General features: G+C 38.6%; 1 protein-coding gene across 4 annotated transcripts; it reads left to right on the forward strand.

Annotated features, from left to right (window-relative positions):
- The first annotated feature begins 309 nt into the window (after positions 1-309).
- LOC102785578 (sialidase-1-like) lies at positions 310-14099 on the forward strand. 4 transcript variants are annotated; one of them, XM_087834896.1, is made up of 8 exons: positions 310-584; positions 965-1021; positions 5816-6005; positions 6900-7162; positions 9954-10136; positions 10555-10774; positions 11720-11966; positions 12562-14099. In XM_087834896.1, the coding sequence occupies exons 1-7, from the start codon at positions 501-503 to the stop codon at positions 11938-11940; spliced, it is 1218 nt and encodes a 405-aa protein (XP_087691022.1). In that variant the 5' UTR covers positions 310-500; the 3' UTR covers positions 11941-11966; positions 12562-14099. The 4 variants fall into 4 exon arrangements, with proteins under 4 accessions (XP_087691022.1, XP_006788124.1, XP_035762311.1 ...); XM_006788061.3 differs by lacking the exons at positions 310-584; positions 965-1021 and adding an exon at positions 5187-5435; XM_035906418.2 differs by lacking the exons at positions 310-584; positions 965-1021 and adding an exon at positions 5187-5435 and having other exon boundaries at positions 11720-11953.
- The last annotated feature ends 644 nt before the right edge of the window (positions 14100-14743 follow it).

A 14743-nucleotide genomic window follows, 5' to 3' on the forward strand; every position in this document is an offset into this window, starting at 1 on the left:
TTCCTAAATGTTAGTTTGTTGTCAACCGTAGGTATAGTATATAAATATACACGAATAATTGGTGTATAGAAGCTTCTCTGTAAAACATCTACAATATTAGTTTAACTATGAAACTCTTCCTTTAATTATTAAGGAAGGATGTGCAAGGATGTGTAAAACTGTACAACATGCACAATACAACCTTTAATACGTATTACCTTTGTTTTTTTTTTTTTTTTTTAAAAGACATGATAAAAGTAACTGCATTATTTGCTTATGTAATGTAAATAACGATATTCTATAATCAGTCGTTAGGATTAAAAATTAAATCAAGTAAAGTTTCCTCTTTTATTTTGATAGGTGCTTTAGTCATGTGACCGCCTTTGTCATATGACTTATTGGGAAGATCAATGGGGAAGATGTGTTGGTTAAAGAAGTAAGGCAAGATAAAAGAGAGGCTTTCGCGCGATCTTTGCTGTGTGTTTCTCTTCTGAAGAAGAAATCCGAGAAGGAAGTCAAACATGGCAGCATGGCGGCTCTCTGCACTGTGGTTACTACTCTCTGCTTTGGCGTCTTCGTGTGTCCTCACCGTCAACCCTTCCCAGGTACAGTACCTGTTATTACCTGGTTATTACCGGGTTATAGCAGCATGCTGAAGCCCTGCAGTGTGTGCGGTGGAGCTGGTGACGTGTTAGCTAAGGTTAGAGTGAAACCAATTCATTAAAGGTTAAATGTTAGGCTTTTTGTTTCTTTTTCTCTAGAACTTGCATGATTTGGGGATTTCTAAGGTATAAATTATTTTTAGGTAAATGTTGCAGTTGAATAAAATAAAATAATTTCCAGAACTCGAAGCACGATCACATGTTTGTGTGTTACATGACACCTAAAGTATGCTGAAGATGCTCTTGGCCAAACTGGTTTTGCCTGTAGATACTTCTCAGTCATCCCTGACTCTCTTTTATCTGCCCTCCTCCCTGCTGTTCAGATTGACCCCCTGGTGTTTGAGGAGCAGCTCCTGTGGGTGAGTGGGTCCCAGGGCCAGGTGAATACCTACAGGATCCCGCTGCTCACCTTCACCCCCAAAGGAAGCCTGCTGGCGTTTGCAGAAGCCAGGAAGACTTCTTCTGCTGACCGTGGAGCAAAGTTCATTGCAATGCGGCGCTCCACAGACAAAGGCAAGACTCAGCTGAGTCAAACTAACAGCCTGTATATGTGCATTCGATCACAAGTCAGAGCAACACAGAGGGTCAAAACGTGCAAAACTTCATTTTTAAGCAAGACTGGGAAGTGGAAGCGCTGGGAAGAAAGGCAGACGTCAAAGCTAAATGCAAAAAATAATAAATAAATAAACAGATAAAGGTGTTAAAACACTTTTGCATCATTTTTGCTACATCTGTAACTTTTGTGCAAATTGTTTAGGTTTTTTTTCTGGGGGAAAAAATCACGTTGATGATGTAGAAGTCTCAAACACTAACATAAAAGAGGTATCAAATACAATACACTGGAAATGAGTAATCAGCTAATACCTGTCGTGAGCCATGACAGCATTTATTTTTTACCTCTGCCCAAGAGGTTGTGTTTTTGGTAGCATCATCGCTCTGTCTGTAAACACGATAGCCTAAAACGTTAAGAAGGATTTGTAGAGGAGCAGCACAGTCATGATCCATTTGTCCATCCCCCTGAAAACTCTGAGAACTGTCCCTGTGTTAACCTCATGTGCGATGAAAAAAAATTAAGGTGCTGCGCGATGCAGAGACATAAAAGAAGAGGAGACACAGGTTTCTTGTGGACACTACACCTGAACCAGATCCCTCTCCAGCACCAAAACTGACCGTCAAATAAAAGAAAAGTAATGAACTTAAATGTTTTTTAACCAGCTCTCTCTGGCTGTCGTTGGAAACAAAGTTTAGCAGTTAAGTGTGAAATTTAAACTGTCGGTGTCTAACCTATTGAAGTCTAACTTCTTCCTCACTGCTCTCATTCTGACTTTATTTACTTTCATTTTCACTTCCTTGATTGTTAATAAGGTCAAACGTTAGACCTTATTAACAATGTACTGGCATGGAGACAGTTTATCACTGCCTGCTTACACTGCACCTGCAGATGAGGATGGGGAAGAAAAAGAATGACACATTTCACACATGTGCAGGCAGGCTGTATCTTTGCACTCGCTGCATATTTTTACCACTCAGAGGGCTTTATCAGTAAACACCCAGCTGTTATCTTTACAATGCATGATGTTTTCATGTCCGGCGTTGCAAACTGCACATCCTTTTTGCCTGCTCGTGAACTAAACTGTGTATCCCTAACCTGACGTTAAACTGAAGCCTCGACGATGACAATGGTTGAATATTTTTGCTCCTACGCATTTTTTTTTGTGCGCAAAAGTTCCTCTGTAAGTTGTTTTGTTTCCCCTGACACCTGTACACGTGAGAGCTCCAAAGCAAGACTAAACATGTCCTACCTGAACTTCAGATGAAACTCCATCAGTTCACCAAAGCTGGCATCTTTGGATTCCCTTTGTCCTTCCTACCATAACTCTTGTTAATCGAGAGAATTACCACATGATGGTCCTACAGACACACACAGAATTGAAGCGTATGCCTCTATCACACACGAATGTGTCTCAGCCTCTCTCTCTCTCTCTCTCTGGCTTTCTCTCTCTCGCTCTGTTTCTCTCTCTCTCGTGACTGAGCTCAGCCCAAACTCATGACTGCAGGAATGTGGTTTGTGTGGTGTTCAGCTCAACATGTCAGCATTAGAAATAGGCTCATGGCCTTCATGCAGGGACCTGTTGAGAAAAACTGACTTCATTTTGATATATATATATATATATATATATATATATATATATATATATATATATATATATATATATATATATATATATATATATATATATATATATGTATATATACAGGGTGGGCCATTTGTATGGATACACTATAATAAAATGGGAATGGTTGGTGATATTAAAGTCCTGTTTGTGGCATATTAGTATTTATGAGGGGGCAAACTCCTCAAGATGGGTGGTGACCATGGTGGCCATTTTGAAGTCAGCCATCTTGGATACAACTTTTGTTTATTCAATAGGAAGAGGGCCATGTGACACATCAAACTTATTGGTAATGTCACAAGAAAAACAATCTGACCACCTATAAAATGTGTTCAATGTGCTGCCCATTGTGTTGGATTGTCAATGCAACCCTCTTCTCCCACTCTTCACACACTGATAGCAACACCGCAGGAGGAATGCCAACACAGGCATCCAGTATCCGTAGTTTTTATATATATATATATATATATATATATATATATATATATATATATATATGTGTGTGTGTGTGTGTGTATAGTTTTATGACTATATAATAGTCATAAAAAAAGTCATATAGTTTTATGACTATTTAAGGTTAGTTTTCTCTTGCAAGAAGCTAAAACTTCAGAATGACTGTTACACATTAACTCATAAGGTCCAAGGACACCACTGTGGGTCAATATGGATTCACACGAATGTGAAGATCTAAATATAATATCCCCAGACCAAGGTGTGCTAAATCACACAGAACAGAGAAAGGTCAGATCTTAACACAGTCCCAAAAGACATAAAAGTTTAGACAATAAATCAGACATCTACAGCCACAGCACCCTGTGTATTAGTAATTTTTTCACATTTTACCTTTAAATGTGGCACCAGCTCCCTTAAAAGACAAACAGCACCTTCCACATCCACACAGGAGTGTCATGGCATTCATGTTTTTGGCAGTTTTAATAATTAAAAGTGCAATCAGCAGCTGCTCTGCTGCAGAATATGATAGAATATAAAGAGAGACGTATAATGTGCACTGACACTTAAGTGGGTATGCTAGTTTACTGATTTATATCTTAACCACTGGATTTCCCTCCTTCCCTCCTATTGAAAAACACCTCTAGGCACACACAGTTTTTGAAAATGTTTTGTATCTTTTCAAGAAAAGGTATATTGCACCAATAGGAATCCTTCCTCACTGTAAAGGTTTAAAGTTTAAACTAAGTTGAGTTGAGGTTTGGAGCTTCAGTAAATAGCACAAAAAGCATTTTCTGCTCTAACTTTGCTTTTGTTTTGCTTTTTGGTGGTGTGTGTGTGTGTGTGTGTGTGTGTCCGTGCTGTTTCTGCCCCCATGTGGATAAAAGTGGTAAGTGCATGAAACCTTTTCCATGTTCTTATCTTTTGAATGGACGTCTGAAATGTAAGAAAATTAGAATTACATGCTCAAAATTTACACACCAATGATATTTATTCCAAAAATAAAAACAGACAAACAAACAAACAAAAACATGTTTAATACTGTATAGAACGGTGGCTGGGAAGTGCAAATCACATTGACAACATCAACAACAAAATAACATTTCCGAAAACACTTTTACATAAAAAAAAAACAAAAACAAAAAAAATGACAACAAAATAACATTTAAGAAAACACTTTAACAAGTCCGCAACAAATTAACAAGTCCGCAACAAGTCCGTTTGTTGAAATCCCGTGTTTAGCTGCTGCTTCTTCTTCTGCCGCTAATTTAAAGGCACTTTACCGCCACCTGCTGGGCTGGAGTGTGGACCATGACGGTTTTAAGGCCTGGATATTTTCTTAAGAAAATCCCCGTGGCATTTAAAAATCTGAACATCATTATCTCACCCATACTCTTTTGTAAAATCTCTTCAAACATTAACTGAACACTACTTCTCTGAAACGCCCTCGTTTAGCTGACTACAAATCACTTTTTTGTACTACAAATAATGGAGTAAGCCTAATCGTTGAGTCACTTCCGGTATTTCAGACAATCCATTTCCGTCAAGAGCCACTTGTTAATTTGTTGCGGACTTGTTAAAGTGTTTTCCTAAATGTTAGTTTGTTGTCAACCGTAGGTATAGTATATAAATATACACGAATAATTGGTGTATAGAAGCTTCTCTGTAAAACATCTACAATATTAGTTTAACTATGAAACTCTTCCTTTAATTATTAAGGAAGGATGTGCAAGGATGTGTAAAACTGTACAACATGCACAATACAACCTTTAATACGTATTACCTTTGTTTTTTTTTTTTTTTTTTAAAAGACATGATAAAAGTAACTGCATTATTTGCTTATGTAATGTAAATAACGATATTCTATAATCAGTCGTTAGGATTAAAAATTAAATCAAGTAAAGTTTCCTCTTTTATTTTGATAGGTGCTTTAGTCATGTGACCGCCTTTGTCATATGACTTATTGGGAAGATCAATGGGGAAGATGTGTTGGTTAAAGAAGTAAGGCAAGATAAAAGAGAGGCTTTCGCGCGATCTTTGCTGTGTGTTTCTCTTCTGAAGAAGAAATCCGAGAAGGAAGTCAAACATGGCAGCATGGCGGCTCTCTGCACTGTGGTTACTACTCTCTGCTTTGGCGTCTTCGTGTGTCCTCACCGTCAACCCTTCCCAGGTACAGTACCTGTTATTACCTGGTTATTACCGGGTTATAGCAGCATGCTGAAGCCCTGCAGTGTGTGCGGTGGAGCTGGTGACGTGTTAGCTAAGGTTAGAGTGAAACCAATTCATTAAAGGTTAAATGTTAGGCTTTTTGTTTCTTTTTCTCTAGAACTTGCATGATTTGGGGATTTCTAAGGTATAAATTATTTTTAGGTAAATGTTGCAGTTGAATAAAATAAAATAATTTCCAGAACTCGAAGCACGATCACATGTTTGTGTGTTACATGACACCTAAAGTATGCTGAAGATGCTCTTGGCCAAACTGGTTTTGCCTGTAGATACTTCTCAGTCATCCCTGACTCTCTTTTATCTGCCCTCCTCCCTGCTGTTCAGATTGACCCCCTGGTGTTTGAGGAGCAGCTCCTGTGGGTGAGTGGGTCCCAGGGCCAGGTGAATACCTACAGGATCCCGCTGCTCACCTTCACCCCCAAAGGAAGCCTGCTGGCGTTTGCAGAAGCCAGGAAGACTTCTTCTGCTGACCGTGGAGCAAAGTTCATTGCAATGCGGCGCTCCACAGACAAAGGCAAGACTCAGCTGAGTCAAACTAACAGCCTGTATATGTGCATTCGATCACAAGTCAGAGCAACACAGAGGGTCAAAACGTGCAAAACTTCATTTTTAAGCAAGACTGGGAAGTGGAAGCGCTGGGAAGAAAGGCAGACGTCAAAGCTAAATGCAAAAAATAATAAATAAATAAACAGATAAAGGTGTTAAAACACTTTTGCATCATTTTTGCTACATCTGTAACTTTTGTGCAAATTGTTTAGGTTTTTTTTCTGGGGGAAAAAATCACGTTGATGATGTAGAAGTCTCAAACACTAACATAAAAGAGGTATCAAATACAATACACTGGAAATGAGTAATCAGCTAATACCTGTCGTGAGCCATGACAGCATTTATTTTTTACCTCTGCCCAAGAGGTTGTGTTTTTGGTAGCATCATCGCTCTGTCTGTAAACACGATAGCCTAAAACGTTAAGAAGGATTTGTAGAGGAGCAGCACAGTCATGATCCATTTGTCCATCCCCCTGAAAACTCTGAGAACTGTCCCTGTGTTAACCTCATGTGCGATGAAAAAAAATTAAGGTGCTGCGCGATGCAGAGACTCACACACCTGTCTCTGATGTTTGCCCTCTCTGTGGAGACCAGTTCAGTTAAGAGACGTGCCATTATCATTAGCATCAGACAGATATTTGGTTTTACAAATATTTTCTAAATTATGTCACACATGTCACAGTTTTAGCCCTGGTTTGTAGAAAAAAACAGCAATCTTGGTTTTAAAATGAGAAAATGCACAAAATTAGTGGAAAACATGGACAAAAAAAATCCAGAGTTATAACACAACTGTTCCGTGAGTAGAAAGTTAAATCATAAAACATCAAATCCAAAGTCAAATTGAACAATTTATCATCTTCCAGGAGCCACCTGGTCCCCGACCAGCTTCATCGTCGATGACGGGATGAAGCCGGACGGCCTGAACTTAGGCTCCGTTGTGGTGGACGAGGAAGTGGGCTCAGTGATTCTGATCTACGACGTGTGCTTCTACCTCGACCACTGCAGCCCACCCAGCATCATGATGGTGCAGAGCCTGGACGACGGCCTCAGCTGGACCCCGCCCAGAAACCTCTCAGTTACGCTCGGGGTGAAGAACTTCATTCCCGGGCCGGGCCTCGGCCTCCAGGTGAGAGAACAAGAGATGTGACACTGAAGTGAGAGAACTTTTCAAGCTGTAAAATGAGCTAAAATGTAAGTGAAACGGCCTTTAAGCTGGATTTATTTTTATTGTGATCATGAGCTCCTGGGTGCTCAGCAATTCTCATCACAGAGTCACGATTCAAGATGTTAAAGTGAGATTTTCCAGGTAGATTTCTCTGACAGTGAAGTGAGCGAACTTCTCAAGATGTAAAATGATTTCAATGACCTTTAAGCCAGAATCATTTTTATTTAGATCATGTGAATCCTGACAGCTCAGTATTCCCATGAATGTCATAAAGTAAGATTTTACTGCGTGGCTTTCCACCTCTGTAATTATGCAAATTTTTGCACGTGTGTGCAAACTTAGTGCACTGGTTTGGCAGTATGAATCTTTAATTGTCAGTGAAAAGAGTGTTTTTTGTGCCAAGGCCCTTATTGAATCTGCTGATGGATCAGATTGTTGATCTTGATCATTTTCTGTGTGGAAGGAGAGCTGTCTTGCACTGCTTTATTATCTCTGTAGAAACACTTTCATGTGTGCAAAAAGCTGCATTGCAGTGAATTTAGCAGCTAGCTTTAACAAAAGGAACTGATGAGCCTGGAGGTTAAGTGATGGAACAGTTTGGAGCTGGTTCTCGATTCCTGTCTCTTTTTTTTATTCTGTCCAAATTAAAGAAGTGAGAGCAGAGATCCTCATAGCTTCAAGCTCAGACAGAAAATGGTCAGTGTAGCACCTGAAAGTTCAACAGTTTGACACAACAGGGTTTAAATCCCTCATGAAGCGCCAGTTCATTAAAATGAACTTAGTGTTATAAACTGAGCTGCCTGGTTTTGTTTTTGATGCCATATCACAGCCTCTCTCAGGCGCGTTGTTCGTCTTTTCTTGTTGAGGTCAAATGATCCACAATGTAAAAGTGCCGACATGTATTCAGCCTCGGCGTCACACGCTGAAACTCACCGACCATGTGCACGCCTGACCTCGTGATGCCACGTGTATCATATTCCATACAAGCTATTCTCAGTTTCTGAGACCTCAACATTGTCATAGACAGATTAGTTTTTCCTGAAAACGCAGAATAAGTTACACAAAAATGCCTGATGTTGCAAGAATTGTCACGGTTCTGGGTCATTGCGACCCAGCGTTTTCAGTTCTCTGAGATTTTTGTATTATGTCGAGTTCATTTGTGATTTATTTTCATGGTTCCTAGGTTTTGATCCCTTGCCCCTCATGTTTCTCTGTGCCCCCTCTGTTCTGTGCTTAGTTTTCTCTGCCCGTGTGTTCCCTCTGTGTAAAGTCCATGTTTCTTGGTCTGTGTCTTCGCATGTATGAGTTTCCTGTTTTATTCTGAAGGTCTCATATGAGTGTTTTCAGCTTTACGTCTGTGTAAAGTTTATTCCTCCCAGTTTAGATTATCTTTTGTTCCGTTTTGCCATTCTCTCCTTGTGTTTTATTTTACAATAAACCTCCTTCGTATCTCAGCGAGTGCCTGCTCTTGGGTCCTCATTTATTTCCCCACACGGTTAGCTATGACAAGAATGATGCAAATTTAAACTCATATATGCAAACTGATATTTTTTCTTTAAAAATAAAATAATTTTCTGGTAAAGATTTAACAGTTCACAGGTGATCAACAGGTGTTACTGCTGTTTTTGTAAAAAAAACAACAACTATATTTGGTGTTTATACTTTTTTTAGATATAGTTTGTGGCTTGTTAGTTTTTATTCCAGAAAGGACAGAAGAAAGAAACCAGGAAAGCTATGGGAAAAATTCAAACCTGCGCCTCAGGAATAACCTTATGGCATATGGTTTACCTGCTGTACCAGCGCCCAGTTTGAACTCAAGTGTGTTTATTGCTCCAATTCAGAGGGAATAAAAAAAATCTACTTCTTGGTTTACTGCTTTTTTTGCTCTACTTAAAATGTAAGTGACCTGTATCTCTAAAGCAGATATCTCAGCGAGTGCCTGCTCTTGGGTCCTCATTTATTTCCCCACACAGTTAGCTATGACAAGAATGATGCAAATTTAAACTCATATATGCAAACTGATATTTTTTCTTTAAAAAAACTAATTTTCTGGTGAAGATTTAATAGTTCACAGGTGATCAACAGGTGTTACTGCTGTTTTTGTAAAAAAAAAAAAAACAACTATATTTGGTGTTTATACTTTTTAAGATATAGTTTGTGGCTTGTTAGTTTTTATTCCAGAAAGGACAGACGAAAGAAACCAGGAAAGCTATGGGAAAAATTCAAACCTGCGCCTCAGGAATAACCTTATGGCATATGGTTTACCTGCTGTACCAGCGCCCAGTTTGAACTCGAGTGTGTTTATTGCTCCAATTCAGAGGGAATAAAAAAAAATCTACTTCTTGGTTTACTGCTTTTTTTGCTCTACTTAAAATGTAAGTGACCTGTATCTCTAAAGCAGATAGATTTGGAATAGATTTTGATGACTTTAAACAATTTTCACAGTTAAAGCATAATAAAAAAAAAAGACTTAAAAACTGAAACAAGAACCTAAACAAGGAACCAATACTTGAGGTTGCAGGAGAGCACAAAAACAACAACATGCATAACAAAAACCCCAGATTCATTCAGTCATTACTTTGCAGTTTAAAGCCTTGGTAAAACCAAAAGGTTTGCTTTTTAAATAGAAACCTTTAGGTGTTTAGTGATCTACTCAGATGTAATACTATGCACTGATAAGAATTATAACAGAGGTCACGATGCTGACTCTGTTCACCATCTTTCTTCCTGTTTTGTCTGCTTTGGACTACAGAAACGCTTCAATCCCGCAAAGGGGAGGTTGGTGGTTTGCGGTCACGGGACGCTGAACGGCGACGGCGTTTTCTGCATCCTGAGCGATGACCACGGGGAAACCTGGTACAACGGTGCGGCGCTGAAAAGTATCCCCTACAACCACAAGAAGAAACCACAAGACTTTAACCCCGATGAGTGCCAGGTAAGAGGTATCCAGGAAAATGTGTCACTGGGATTAAAAATGTCTTTTTTTGACAATGATCCAACAGACACACAGCTACCACGCAGCACAAACAAGTAAACACTATGATGATGTAAAATAACATATAAAGAATAAAAAAAGTTTTAAATTGATTTCAGTGTGACTTTAAGAGATATCACATTTACCAAAGCAGTATTTTCACATTCCTATAAAACTGGATCAAACTTCCACGTAGTTACCTGCTTTGCCAGTTTCAGTTCCTTCTGTAGATTCTATGAACTGGCATCATAGTAAAAGAGAAGTTCATAAAATGTGATATCGCTAAAGCTAGGTCTGTGCAGTGACACACACAAGCATTAACAGCTTCTTTTTACTCATTTCAGTTTTAGTCTTTTCTCTCCCGTCTCTTCTTCTCCAGCCGATTGAGTTGACTGACGGCACCATCGCCATCAACGTGCGGAACCAGAACAGATACCACTGTCAGTGTCGCATTGTGGTGCACAGCTATGATGGAGGGTTGACCCTGCCTTTGGAGGGCTTGATCTTTGACGAGGCACTGGTGGATCCTGTAGTGGCAGCTGGAACTCTGCAAAAAGAGGGCGTGATCTACTTCACCAACCCCTGCAACGAGGAAAAGAGTGAGAAGCGCTAAACTCTAGTAAACAAAGCACTTTAATTCTGTAGAAGCACAGTTTCTGGTTTTGTACGCAGTACTTTTGTTTATTTTAAGTAAAGATATAGTTACACTGATCTCTCCTCATACGAAATGTTCAGCTTTCACACAGTTTTTTATACTCTTGTCTCTGTATGATGTCAAAGAGAGCAGTTAGCTCAAGTTAGCTCAAAGGACAGAAAGGGAGGTAAAATGTCTTGTTTCTAATAGTAGATGAACTGAAGGGCTGCACAAAGGCCCAAATAAAATAAAGAACGGTTGTTTTGATGAGTAAATCTCTTCCAGAGTTTAATAATCAAAATATGGAGCAGATAATGAGGATAAGTCCTCTTCCAGTGAAGATACACTAATGGAGCACAATGTTGAAGAATGTCAGTAGACTCATTTTGTAGTGCTCTGGCAGTTGCACAAAGGAGCAGAGACTGGTTCTGCTGCTGGGGTGATGCCCTTCCACGTCCCTGCCTAGCTCCTCATGTAACCTCCCCTGTCTCCTGGTATCTCCTCCACACTCTTGAGACTGTACTGGGGGGCACAGCAAACCTTCTTGTGGCACATATGGATGTGTCACTGAACTATCTGTGCAACCTGAGTACCAATAGTGAGAAGGACACTAACACAGAGCAACACTACAGAAAAATCAGAAAGGATGGATAAGGCGAGAGCAATGGTCTTTGCAAAAGTACTCCCTTTTTTGGTAGTTTGTCTCCTCGTTGCCTCTCATGTTGTCACTTTAATTTGCACCAAAGCAGCCGAAATAGATTCACGATGATTTATGCTCTCTAAGTGGAGAGATTGATATACGATGATCGAGGATTCCCTTAATGCTTTTTTAAATTGAACTGAAAACTCTCTTTAAGATTTATGTTATAAAGTTGGATGATCGAGTAAATAACCTCATAATCTTCCTCAGGAGTGAACCTAACCTTGAAATGGTCGCTGACAAACGGCAAATCTTGGGAGAAGGAAGCCATGCAGATATGGGCGGGACCGAGCGGCTACTCCTGCATCACTTCACTGGACAGCGGTTCTGCAGAGGACCGCAAGTACATCTTTGTCATCTACGAGAAAGGCCACAATCAGTATTTCGAGACTGTCTCGTTCGCCAAGATCCACCTGTATAGCGGCCATTAAAGCGGACGAGAAGGTTGGTAGAAAAGGTCAGAAAATATTATTAAATCCTTTACTTAAACATCCAAAAGTTCATGAAGTACATCTAATGTGTCCTTGCACTTAGATAAGAAAAGCATGTAGATGGCTATTTGCACAAAAATAAATATAACCTTTTAAAATGTTCCAGTGAAATCAGAGAGCGCACTTCGAGTATTTAAAGTTCAGTGTGAACAAGAGGAACAGCTGATGTTAAAATGTCCTGTGACCTGTTGTTGTAATTACTGTGTTTAAATGTAATCAAAGAGCAGAGGTAAGCAGGCAGCGTTTGCAGGAGAACCCTCGAAATAAACATAAATGTTGCTCTCTTCTGTTAACTGAGGAGGATCGTGCGACTTTTCATGTAAGATGCACTGTGCAAAAATTAGTAAGAAAAGAAAATGACGCTTGATACATGGCAGCACGCTGCGATGATCAAAATCAAGACGCTTCGGGTGGAAGAAGAAGCATCCATTTAAACAATATCACCCCAACACGCAGAGGCAAAGTTGTGGATGAGAAGCCGGATTTATGTCTGTTCATTTGTTGTCTTATGCAGAACAGTGTGAACTGTCTAACAATATTTACACCTGTTTTCTTTCTCAGATTGAAACACTGCAAGAAAACTAAGAGGGTTTTTTAATCCATGGAATTTCTCAGGAACGCAAAGAGACTTTAAAGCTAATTTTATGATGTCCAAAAAATGGAGAGACAAGGATCTGCACAATGAATGTCACGCTATTTTTGATTAAAAATCTTTTTTCTATTTTTTTCTATTCTTTACATTTTCCAAAGCTGATTTATGTCACAGCTCTTATGTGTGTTTTGGTAAATAGCTGCAGAGCGACAATATTTTGACAGACTCCTGACCTCACACAGGAATGATGAAGCAAGAGATGCTGAAAAAACTAACTAACTTCTGAGCTACTTTACTGATATATCATTGAAATGACGGTAAAACTGACACAATCATAGACATCTGGCTTCAACCAGGCCACGACGCGCGCACAGTGTGGCCAAAATCTAGAGCTGCATAGAGACGTCATACTCATTTTACATCGTGGGCCTGACCAGTGAAACCCCCTTTTCTGTCGCTGTAAAGAATTTTAACTGCACATTTAATTCCTGAGATCTCCTAATATAAGAAAAAGAAGACCAATTTCAACAATACGTAAATAATAGAAACGGTTCTGGTTGCTCATTGGCCAGACTGTCATGTAACTTTTAAACAGAAAGTTGAATGGCCATCAGGGAGATCTTTACTAGCAGTAAAAGTTGTGAAAATGCAGTTAAAAGTCCAAAATTTATGCGCACCTTCACGTTTTCCAAAGCTGCTCAGCGGGCCAAATGGAGTCTGTGCCAGTCTGATTCTAGCCCCCGGACCTTATCTTTGACACCCCTGGTGTAGTCACATAAGTGAACTTCTTAAATATACAAGATGCCTCAAATTCATGCAGACTGAAATCAGTTCTACTTTTAGAAAACTGATGTAAAATAATAAATTCAGGTACTTGTGTGATCGAATGTGTGAAAAAAAACAAGCTGCTTGATGTAACCAAAGGAATTATATTTAGATTTTCATAGAAAATGCTGCATTTTTTTTACCTGTGGGTTTTAAATGTCCAGTTGAGTCCATTAGATCTGCTGTAATAATAATAATAATAATAATAATGATGATAATAATAATAATAATAATAATAATAATAATAATAATAATAATAATAATAATAATAATAATAATAATAATAATAATAATAGTTTCCTTTGTATTGTAATTGCATTTATGCAACACTTTTCTGGTCTTGCTAACCACTCAGAGCACTTTAAACTACAAGTCGGGTACATTAAATGTGCGGTAGCTGATTTTCTCCCTTGTAATGAAATTGTTCTTGTTTCTGTTTCTATGATGGAAAAATGTCACTTTATGTTTTTCTCTGAGTGCCTGTTTGATATAAATATGGCTGTAATGTAGAAAAGAATTTCCTTTTTTCACAATTTTAAATTGTAAAATGTTTATTACTTTTATTTTGGAACATACTTCTGTTTTTATTGTTTATTCAGGGATTTAGTTGGGATGTGAAAACAGGGGGAGGATCTTTACTAATCAGCTGTATGGCAATTCAACAAATAAACTGTTTCATGAAGTTGTGCATGTGAAGTTTGATTTTTCTAAATATAATTTAAATAAAATCTTCTTTTTACTTTCTGCATTTTACTGCATCATTTTTGCAAAGTGAGTTTTTAATCTGAGTGGTTTACATTTACCTGTGTGTGTTTGTGTGTGAATGACGTAATAAAACTGTGTTTGTATGTAAGGAGAATATGTTGTCGTTTTAGTTATCTATTGTAAATGTCCAGTTGGGTTAAGGATGGCTACTATTTATAGAATAAATAAACGATCCTGATCATTGCAAGCACAGAAAAAAAGTCATAGAAAGTCATAACCCTTAAAATATGCTGTTTATTGGCCAACCACACAGGGAAATGCATCCATATGACATTGTATTATGCAGAATATATAAACTTTATGTTTTATATGTATCTAAATCTTTATGCTACACTCTTTGAATAAAATCTAAAGAACAGTTTGAAGGAGGGTCATTAGTGCCCACTGAGCTGAGGTTTGCAGCTTTACTAGTTAAATGTAAAGGATTGTTTTCTGCAGCTGATTTGAGTTTTTTGGTCTGTGGTTCTGTGGTGTGTATGTGCACGATTACATGATTATCTCTGTACAGCACACTTTAGATTGGCTGATGTCTGTGCTATTTTCATGATATTCTGCCACAGT

The sequence above is a fragment of the Neolamprologus brichardi genome, chromosome 22, assembly GCF_056152115.1.
Source record: "Neolamprologus brichardi isolate AB-2024 chromosome 22, ASM5615211v1, whole genome shotgun sequence".
NCBI classification, from domain to species: Eukaryota; Metazoa; Chordata; class Actinopteri; order Cichliformes; family Cichlidae; genus Neolamprologus; species Neolamprologus brichardi.